This window comes from Physeter macrocephalus, chromosome 20, assembly GCF_002837175.3.
Source record: "Physeter macrocephalus isolate SW-GA chromosome 20, ASM283717v5, whole genome shotgun sequence".
Taxonomy (NCBI): domain Eukaryota; kingdom Metazoa; phylum Chordata; class Mammalia; order Artiodactyla; family Physeteridae; genus Physeter; species Physeter macrocephalus.
In genome coordinates this window covers 12,975,290-12,986,546 of record NC_041233.1, presented here as the reverse complement: position 1 = coordinate 12,986,546, position 11,257 = coordinate 12,975,290, and the positions used below count along the sequence as shown (strand labels likewise).

At 42.7% G+C, this 11,257-nt stretch overlaps 1 protein-coding gene across 1 annotated transcript in view; it reads left to right on the top strand.

Annotated features, from left to right (window-relative positions):
* Window positions 1-11,257, top strand: part of ANK3 (ankyrin 3) — a 353,292-nt gene that overhangs the window by 188,206 nt on the left and 153,829 nt on the right. The window contains exons 12-16 of the mRNA XM_055081155.1: window positions 855-953; window positions 3,560-3,658; window positions 6,634-6,831; window positions 8,682-8,780; window positions 9,068-9,166. Coding sequence (XP_054937130.1) covers window positions 855-953; window positions 3,560-3,658; window positions 6,634-6,831; window positions 8,682-8,780; window positions 9,068-9,166 — 594 coding nt within the window. The remainder of the gene's footprint in view (window positions 1-854; window positions 954-3,559; window positions 3,659-6,633; window positions 6,832-8,681; window positions 8,781-9,067; window positions 9,167-11,257) is intronic.

Here is an 11,257-nt window from a genome sequence, read left to right as displayed (position 1 = left end):
GCACGAACCCGTGTCCCCTGCATCGGCAGGCGGACTCTCAACCACTGCACCACCAGGGAAGCCCGATCTGCTCATTTCTTAGAAGGATGGCTTTGTGTTCCCACCCTGCTCTTTCACATGTAATCAGTGATTCTGAGAGCATGGGAGTCCTTATTAAAAGGCCAGAATAGGATCTGAAATAAAAGTTGACTTTTTGCTATTGTGTATGTAATCACACAAGTGTCCCCCCTCCACACACAGACACACACACACACACACACACACACACACACACACACACACACAGTCATATGTATAAGGAAGGCTTAGTAGCAAAGGGAAAAAACCTTCAAGGTATTTCTCTAAATATTTTTTATAGAGCTATATAAAATGTCTGAAATAAATCTTTCTTCTTTAATGGTTATGACATAGGCCTTTCATAATCACGGAACGTGCTTTAGAGAAATGATGAATATTGCTACATTTGGCTTATAAAATCTATGACGTAATGGTGATGTCTTGATGTTTTCTGATCTGATCAATAAATGGGTTATCTTAGCCTGGATGGATGGATGGATGGCAGGTAGGCAGACAGGCAGGCAGACAAACCCTTTTCAAAATAAGCCAACAGGGGCTTCCCTGGTGGCGCAGTGGTTGAGAGTCCGCCTGCCGATGCAGGGGACATGGGTTTGTGCCCCGGTCCAGGAGGATACCACATGCCACAGAGCGGCTGGGCCCGTGAGCCATGGCCGCTGAGCCTGCGCGTCTGGAGCCTGTGCTCCGCAACGGGAGAGGCCACAACAGTGAGAGGCCTGTGTACCGCAAAAAAAAAAAAAAAAAAGCCAACAAACTGACATTTCCCTCTTTTTTCCCAGTCGGGCCTTACCCCAATCCATGTTGCTGCCTTCATGGGGCATGTAAATATCGTGTCACAACTAATGCATCATGGAGCCTCACCAAATACCACCAACGTGGTAAGTATCCTTTGAACAAAGTAGGTCTAATTGTGAGCATTTATGAAACTGGAAACGATTGCTCTCAATCTACTTATTTTTGTTACAGGTAAATTAATTCCCATTTAACCTGAGTACTTAAAAGGGCAGAATTTTGAAAATACCTGTGGTTTCCTTTATTTCAAAGGCAAGATCCATTCGATCACTAGCTGGTCACAAATTGCTAAGATTTAGGGACTGTGTATATTACTACTGAATGTTATGCTTTAAAAAATAAAGTTTTGTGGACGGTGAGAGTTTTTTTTTCAACAGAAGCATTATGTTGCATGCATGATGGACCTAGAGATTATCATACTAAGCAAAGTAAGTCAGAAAGAGAAAGAAAAATGCCGTATGATATCGCTTATAAGTGGAATCTAAAATGTGACACAAATGAACTTATCTACAAAACAGAAACAGACTCACAGACATAGAGAACAGACTTGTGGTTGCCAAGGGGGAGGGGGTTGGGGGAGGAATGGATTGGGAGTTTGGGATTAGCAGATGCAAACTAGTATACAGAGGATGGATAAACAACAAGGTCTTACTGTGTAGCACAGGGAACTATATTCAATATCCTGTGATAAACCGTAATGGAAAAGAATATGAAAATATATATGTATAACTGAGTCACTTTGCTATATAGCAGAAATTAACACAACATTGTAAATCAACTATACTTGAATAAAATTTTTTTAAAAAATAAGTGTTGCATGTTGAGAAGGTGGTTCCAACACTCTCCTTATTGTGATTTCAAGTAACTTCAAAGTAATTTCTCTTCAGCGTGCTCGACAATGTTATCGCAAACCCATGGAACTCAGTTCATTATTGGATGTTGTTGTTTTCCCACACTAAGCATTGCTCTGCAGAGCCATGAGACTCACTTCATAGTAAATGTCAGAGGAGTAACTTATCACCCTCGATCTGCTTGTGGCCTTTGACATTGTTTTACAGAATTTTAAGTTTAGCAGCATAACAATCTTAACACCTCAGACCACAAGCATAAGAACACTAGTTGGACTCATGAGCACCAAAGAAATAAAAATAAAATGAGGAACATTCTGGCACAGAAAGGGCAAACCATAAGGTCCTGCGTCCTCACCCTGAGGGTAGGCCCCCAAAAGGCTCTGTGTCTTCCAGCAGCTTGAGTCAGCACATCCACGTCAGACCAGCTCTCAGCTGAAATGCAGTCTTTCCTGGTACTAACGCCAGGAGAGAAGGTTTTCCTTTACAAAGAGAACACTGGGTAACATGGTCACCTACATCCTCAGCACCTTTCCAGGAAACACAGCAACAAGTTTCGTGTGAACTGTATCTCTGCATATCCTTCCATGGAGGTGGATGGAAAGCAAAGCAATACCTATAAAAAGTAATTTAAAGGTGGGCATTGGGGCTTCCCTGGTGGCGCAGTGGTTAAGAATCTGCCTGCCAATGCAGGGGACACGGGTTCGAGCCCTGGTCCGGGAAGATCCCACATGCCGCGGAGCAGCTCAGCCTGTGCACCACAACTACTGAGCCTGTGCTCTAGAGCCCACGAGCCACAACTACTGAAGCCCGCACACCACAGCTACTGAAGCCCGCGCGCCTAGAGCCCATGCTCCGCAACAAGAGAAGCCACCGCAATGAGAAGCCCGCGCACCGTAACAGAGTAGCCCCCGCTCGCCACACCTAGAGAAAGCCTGTGCACAACAACGAAGACCCAACGCAGCCAAAAATAAATAAATATATATATAATTTAAAATAAAATAAAAAGGTGGGCATCACTTGTGTGGGGGAGAATATATTTGATTTTTATTCCTTTTTACATTTCCATCCATATGTGTTTTCTATGTTGTTTTCCTTTTTTTAATTATTAAATAAACAAAGAGAGCATCTGAATTAAAGTCCGTTTGGTGAAAAGCAGCAGGGGCGGGGGAAGTCCAGTGGCAAAGAAAATAACCCCTTGGGATAATGCCCAAAAGGATAATGACCTGCTGAGATAAAGCAGGAAATGCAAACCAAGGGCAAGCCACGTCTGGCCCTTGGGTGTGTTTTGTGTTGCCTGTGCAGCATTTTTGGTTTTCTTTTGTTCTGAACTCTGATTTTTTGACCAACATTCAAGAAATATACACAAATATCCAGACTGCTGCTGTTTTTGAAAAATAGGAAGGGATGGCATGCTACAGCTGGCGTCCCAAAGGGTTACTGAAGTAGCCTGCTAATGCCGGCTAGCAGCGCCTCCCTCGGCCAGGATACGGCCTGGCCTGTCTCCAGGAGCACTCCCCATCTGCGCTCCTCACTCACCTACCCTCCTGCTTGGCTCCATAGCATTTGCCTTTGAACCCACAGTGAGGCTACATTGTAGATTACTGAGCATGGCTTCTGATCCTGCCGTGCTCTCTGGGCTTACACTGATGTCTTCCATCATGGACCAGGTTCCTGGGAAATTCTTGTGTATTTCATTTCCTATCTTTCCTATTTTCAATAAGGAAGTGCTTGGAACTACTTTTTATTTAAAAAAAAAACCCTCCATCATCAACTTTATGCAAAGAAAATAGGCCAGTCTTCTTTAGAGCTGCCGTTAAGTTACCTTGGCTCCTGTTCCCCAGAGAGGAGAAACAGCGCTGCACATGGCAGCTCGCTCCGGCCAGGCCGAAGTCGTGCGGTATCTGGTGCAAGACGGTGCTCAGGTAGAAGCTAAAGCTAAGGTATGTGCCGAGCGTGGAAGTGTTTGCTGCCAAGAGAAGAAATGAGTTTAATAAAACCTTTAAACATAGGCATGCTTTCTTCCAGGATCACTCTTTTAAAGTAAGGAACCACCACCAATGACAAAAGTCTCTACCCAAGGGATATTGAAAACATCCCTTCCCTGCATGTGTATCTACTCAATTATTTAACAAAATGAAATACAAGAACTTTGTGTCCTTGGCACATTGCTCATCCCTAATGGCTTAGGATACAAACCTAGAATTGGCCCAGAGGTGTTTGCACTCTATGGAGAAGGGCTCATGCACAAAGCTTCTAAAACAAGCACGGTTTGGAAGCATAATTGAGTTCTTTTGGTTGACCTAGATGTCAGCTGTCAGAGCCACAAAAGGAAAAAGGGAGTTTGAACTTTTTCTCTGCAAGTTGTGAAACCATAAACCCTGAGACTTGGTCAGAGTTGTTCATGGAACATAGAATATAGAAGAACATCAGGGATGAGTTTGTTTGTTTGTTTGTTTGTTTTCGGCCGCACCTCGCGGCATATGGGATCTTAGTTCCCAGACCAGGGATCGAACCCACGCTCCCTGCATTGGAAGGTGGAGCCTTAACCACCGGACAGCTGGGGAAGTCCAAGGGCTGAGTTTGAATGCGTCATTCTCTGCCTGGCATTTACTCTCCAGAAGAAACTCACTATCTGTCACTGTCTTGATGGTAGTTGGTCTGGTTATCAAAATGGCAGTTTAAAATTTGTTGTTTGTTTATTTATTGATGTTTAGCTTTTTTTAATGGTTTTCTTAGTGCATGAATAAACTATAATTTATTTACCAATTTTTTTTTTAAAAATGGCAGTTTAGGTCAAGAATCGTAAATAGATATGTAAATACCTCAACCATTTAATTTTAGCCGTTCAATATACAAATGTACATTTATTTGTCATTTAATTACATACTTTGTAGTTTCTACTTTAGGATTAAATGAAGAGAAAACTGAGGCATTTGCAAAGCAGTTTGAGTACAGGATATTTCTCAACTTTTATAATTTTCCCCCAGTCTCTTCAGCTCTCCTACCCATATGTAGTTGGACCATAGTTGGTTTTTATCAACGTCTACCAAGGCTCTTCAGGGCTTTTAACTTAGTGTTCTTAAAGCCTTTCCTTTCGTACTCATATTTTACCTGTTAACATATTATGTAATTATATAATTAGTATAAATATAGTACAAACTAGAAAAGTACTAGTATAAACATACTAGTATGGGAACAAACACAACTAGGTCTTTGTAAACATAAAATCCACAGGTGGGTACGAAGGTAGTGGTAACATTCTAGTCAGCAGACTGTAAATGTTGAGTGTCCGGTGTATCGTGGTGCCAGCTGGTAGATTTTACAGAGGACCCAGAAACAAAGATCAGCAAACTTTTTCTGTAAAGGGCCTGATCATAAATATTTTAGGCTTCACAGGATACAGTCTTTGTCCACGGTCTCTCAACTCTGTTGTTACGGAGTGAAAACAGCAATAGTACATAATTTAATACATCAGCAAATGGACATGACTGTGTTCCAATAAAACTTCATTTACAAACACAGGTGGCAGCTGTATCTGGCCCCTGGATTTTACTGTTCTGACCCCTGATCTAGAGGATGTTGGTTAATCAGTTAAGTAGATTGGTTAAGAGAGGCTGTACTCTACCATTACAAGAAAGCTCACATTTTTGAGTGTTGTTACATATGAAGCATTTCATCTAGGAAATGGTTTCACCCACAAGCTGAAATTGACCATAAGATGTATAGTTATCTCATTAAAGAGATAGTACGTATCATTGTGAAGAGCCTGACTTCCATAGCCAGGCTGCCTGGGTTCGAATCTTTGTCCATCATGTACTACCTGAGTAACACTGGGCAGGTTAATTAACATCTCTGTGCCACATTCCCTTCTCTAGTTTCCTGATATAGAAAATGGGAATAATGACAGTTGGAATAGATAGGATTGCTGTAATGATGAATGAATTAATGCCAGTAGAATACCTGGAACAGAGCCTGGGGCATGCACATGCGCAGTTGATGTTTAGCGGTGGTGGAGGCAGTAGCAGAGTTGTATGAGATTCAGTATTTCTCTTCTTCCTTGTGGCGTCTCCCCTAACTTCTCACACTTCCTACTAGTTACATAGACCCTCTTGCTTTGATCTTGACCGTCAACTTGCTTACCTTTGCACAGCAGTGCCCTGTGCTCCAGCCTCTTCTCTCTACTTGCCCTACATAAAGTATTTACCTGGACTTTTTCAAATCCCGGTAGGGGATTTCTCTCCAGAGGGCATCTTTGGACAAACAAGGAAAAGATACCCCTCCAACGTGGGGATAAGGCCCTCAGGGTACAAGACTTAGGAGTGCCTTGTGTCCTTGGGTGAACTGTAATAAGGTGCCTTCCACTCCAGGCAGATGCAGCCTGGATGACAGCTCGGCAAGCAGAGGATGGGCTTGCTGTCAGCCCCCATCTTAGCTGGGAACCTTCCTCAACCAACCTATACTGCCCTCTCCCCTCCTCCCACTTTTGACTGTGGGAAGGCAGCACCAGTAAAATAATTCATTACATATGAGTATATGAGAACTGGTGGAGGTATAATATCCCTCCCAGGTATTTCCGTTTTCCCAGGATACATTCCCTTATCTCTCCCAAAAAGGAGTCATCAGAGGTTTAAAAATTGCTAAAGTATAGCAGGAGGGAGTGGGGATAATTTCTAGATAGAACTGCCTTTCACAATTCTCACGCTAATAGGTTACTCCAAGGGTGTTTAAGGTGCTTAGATCTGCCATCCCCACCTTTCGGAAACTTTAAGAAAAAGATAAATGAGGTTCTTTTTAGTATTGAATCAAAGAGTTGAATGTAGCCTCTGATACCAAGCAGTGAAATTTCCTGTATTTTTCATAGTGGCACCATTGTTTTCTCAGCTCATCAGCCCTGCATTTTTACCTTGTCCTATAGGATGACCAAACCCCACTCCACATTTCTGCCCGATTGGGGAAAGCAGATATAGTACAACAGCTGTTGCAGCAAGGAGCATCTCCAAATGCAGCCACGACTTCTGGGTACACCCCACTCCACCTTGCAGCCCGAGAGGGTCATGAGGACGTAGCCGCATTCCTTTTGGATCATGGCGCATCTTTATCTATAACAACAAAGGTATGAAAGGCAGTCTTAGAATCCTGCTGTGTCCCCAGCAGTGGCGAACTGAGAGAGTGGCATGGACATATATACACTACCAAACGTAGAATAGATAGCTAGTGGGAAGCAGCCGCGTGGCACAGGGAGATCAGCTCGGTGCTTTGTGACCACCTAGAGGGGTGGGATAGGGAGGGTGGGAGGGAGGGAGACGCAAGAGGGAAGAGATATGGGAACATATGTATATGTATAACTGATTCACTTTGTTGTAAAGCAGAAACTAACACACCATTGTAAAGCAATTATACTCCAATAAAGATGTTAAAAAAAAATTTAAAAACATTCTCTTTACAGTTTCCTGCATGGTAATAGGTACAAAAGCTGTACAACAGCAACTATACTTGGATCCCAGGATTAACATGGCCAGCAAAGCCCTGGGGTGGGGCAGGGTGATTTGGAGTGTGTGTATGTCTTACATTTCTCAGTACATTATCTTCTAATGAAACCTTATTGATGTCTGGAGTCAGATATGTCTTGCAAGTTATTTGATAGATTTAAAGGGTGCTTTAAAAACACAGCCACAGATTTCTGTTGCTGAGGCCAGGTATACAAACCACATTATCAAAGCTCAGTTGGTTAATGCTTTTATAAATAATACTTTCAAAGCAGGAGGTGGATTTTTCTTGGTTTGTTGTTGCTGTTTTCTTTTCTGATTTATAGGTTGTTGTTTCTTTTATCTCAGCTCTGATGCCTTACAGTAATAACCCACCACACAGTTGCTTTTCAAGTTCAGAATGCAAAATTTAGAGCTCATTTTTCTTTGATCCTACATAAACTAGCAAGTGTGATAGCAAGATGAATTGGCCCATGGCATGTCTTAGAAAGCTAGAAATTGGTGTTATACCCTTTCTTAGATGCAGAGAAGAAGCATTAATGTGTAATCAATGCAGAAGATAATTACAGTGATTACAAATACTTGGAAAACTATCTGAACAGATGATGACTTTCTCAAAAGTCACCCCCTGTGATTCTTTAGGATCTTCAGTAGACATGCAAGTTCCTGGATCTCATTTAACATGTGAAACAGAGGAATGGGTGATGGGGTTTTGAGTGTCCCAGCCTTTCCACCATACGAGCTGCCCACTGACTCTAACTGGCTATAGTCCCATGGGGTCAAATATGTTGATGACCCTCTAATCCCTGCCTTGTGCTTGGGGCCCTAGCTGTGCATGGTGACTGACCGGTTGATACCCAGATCCTTGTAAGAGCTGGAAGCAAGAAGAAGGGGCTGCTCGACTCTCAGTATCCAACTCTCGCCTATTTATTGAGATAGAACCCTGTGTTATTGTTCAGTTCACCTGTAGTGGCTAAAGTGTGAGAATCTCTGACTCCTACCCCTAAGGACTGGGTCATACATACAGACGTGTGAATACGTGTGGCAGTAGAGAAAGTGCAAGAGAAAGGCTCCAATCTGGTGATGTGGGAGGTTATGGGAGGTCCAGACTTGTCCTAGATTTTTCCAAGCCCTCCAAATCCAAATTGGGCATGGACCCTATAACCTATTCTTCCCACAATGTGAAATCCACAAATGGCCCTAGAATAAGCCCCAGATCCGGCTTTCCAACTTCATCCTTGTCAGATACCTGACTAGTCCCAGGATTCGTGTCTTGTGGCCAAGCCAACAGAAGGAGAAAGATTAAATATGCTGCTCATCTTTGTTGAAAAGGGGACCCTGTAACTGTTATCTACCAGTCTTGGTCCTTAAATACAGGCTTAACTGCTCTTCACCATTAGAATAATGCCTCAGTTCTAGAAAAGTGATGGCTTTGTATCATTTCTATTATTCATTATTTTTATGTTTATCTTTTCAGAAAGGATTTACTCCCCTTCATGTGGCAGCAAAATATGGGAAGCTTGAAGTAGCCAGTCTCCTGCTACAGAAAAGTGCATCTCCAGATGCTGCTGGGAAGGTATGGGGTCATCGGCCAACTTGTAACAGGCCACTCCCATGATAACAAAACACAAGCACTTGCTAACATTCACCAACAGCCACCTAAATTATAACTAATCCATATTTAAGTCTCATAGGATGAAGATCACTGCAGAAATAGGAGGTGAAAGCTGGGGTCCAAGTGTTGTGGAAACTGGAATGTAAACTACACTGTGTCTTATATCCAATCTAATCCCATCTCCTAAATCTAGGCCTCTGACATTAAGGCGCTTTGACACTGGTTGTTGTTTCTGCACGTGTTTTCAGAGCGGGCTAACTCCACTGCATGTAGCTGCACATTACGATAATCAGAAAGTGGCCCTTCTGCTTCTGGACCAAGGAGCCTCACCCCACGCGGCTGCAAAGGTACCTGTAATTTGACAGCATGAGGAGACTGACGGGCAGTCAGTCTCTGTATGTATATTTACTTTGGCTTCATCTGTATCACCCTCCTAGTTTAGGCATCACTTAAAGATCATGGAAATGTAAGTGCCTTAGGAAATCTGTGCCTTCAGCTATTTAGTCAACTCCTGTGGTAGATGCTCAGTAAATATTTACTTGTCCATTGATATTTCTTGAAAATCCAGGACATCCTGGAGCCTGGGGAAAATCCAGGAAAAAAAAGTTGAAGTCCTCTTTAGCCAGACTAAAAACATAAGAACAGCTAGAGGGAGTTAGAAAGTTCTCATTTGTCAAAGTTATAAAATATGTGTTACATTTTCCTGGCCATAAAACATTGCCTTCAAGTGGTTTATGTGTGTTTAATAAAATAAGTTGGGAGGTTTTGCTCATGTGTTATTATTGCTAAGGAGAATCTTTATTCTTCTTTTAAAATTTATTTTATTGAAGTATAGTTGATTTACAATGTTGTGTTAATTTCTGCTGTAAGCAAAGTGAATCAGTTATACAGATATATGCATTCTTTTTCATATTCTTTTCCATTATGGTTCATCACAGCATATAGACTATACTTCCCTGTGCTATACAGTAGGAGAATCTTTATTCTTATTGTTAGGTCATTTTTGACCAGTAGATAACAGAGATTTCTCAGAAAAGAGATACTTAGAGTGAATGGCTTTCTTATGACTCTGGTATTCTGACTTGAGAGGCAAATCATAAAGAGTTTATTTAAAGATAGGTTAGCATAGTGCTGTTGGTTTAATGAGTTCGCTCTTGTTGAGCAGGTAGCTTTGATCAGAGAACACTGGAATGATACAGAGCACAATTTACATGCTATCCCATTCTTTTCCTAAATACTGTTGGTTGAAGGAACTTTTAGCATCCCTCCGGCTTTTTATATTTGTTTAGCTCTTCCATTTGGGGGCAGCTATAGTGTTCTCCTTTAAACTTAGTGTTTAGATCAAATCTCTTGTACACACAAATCAAAGAATTTGGGCTATTCTAAATTACTTTGGATACTTTCAGAGATAAAGTTTTCAGGTACTTTCTCCATTTAGAGAGTATGTGATCTTTGAAAGTTATTTCTCTTCAGAACCTTTTTTCCTGTATTTCTCAATCATCTCCTGCCCCATCGTCTTCAGAATTGTACCCAGTGAAATCTACAATTCAAAATCAAGCCCCCAAACTTTCTTTTCATCTAAGAGCAGCTTTTTCCCATAATTTCTAGCCCTGACATTCTTTCTATCATAAACCCATCCCTTGACTTTTGAAAAAACTTTATTTAAAAAAAAAATGAGCGGCTGTCGGAGCGGACAGCAGAGACGGGCGTGGGACGCTAGGGTTGCTGCTGCCGCCACCAAGAGGCCTGTGTGCGAGCACAGGTCACTCTCCACACCGCCCCTCCCGGGAGCTCGTGCAGCCCACCGCTGCCGGGGTCCCGGGATCCAGGGACAGCTTCCCCGGGAGAACGTGTGGCGCGCCTCGGGCCGGTGCAGCGTCACGTCGGCCCCTGCCGCCGCAGGCTCGCCCCGTATCTGTGCCCCTCCCTCCCCCCGGCCTGTGCCAGAGCCCCTGAATCAGCTGCTCCTTTAACCCCGTCCTGTCTGAGCGAAGGGCAGACGCCCTCGGACGACCTACACGCAGAGGCGGGGCCAAGTCCAAAGCTGAACCCCAGGAGCTGTGCGAACAAAGAGGAGAGGGGGAGGTCTCCCCCAGCAGCCTCAGAAGCTGCGGATTAAAGCTCCACAATCAACTTGAAGTGCCCTGCATCTGTGGAAAACCTGAATAGACAGCGAAATATCCCAAGTTGAGGAGGTGGACTTTGGGAGCAAGATATACTATTATTTTCCCCTTTTTTCTTGTTGTGAGTGTGTATGTGTGTGCTGCTGTGTGAGATTTGGTCTGTAGAGCTTGGTTTCCACCATTTGTCCTATGGTTAGACCGACCCGTTTTTTGTTTTTCTAATAGAAATTTTTCTTCTTAATAATAATTTTTTTATTTTAATAACTATATTTCATCCTACTTTATTTTGTCTTCTTCCTTTCTTTCTTTCTTCCT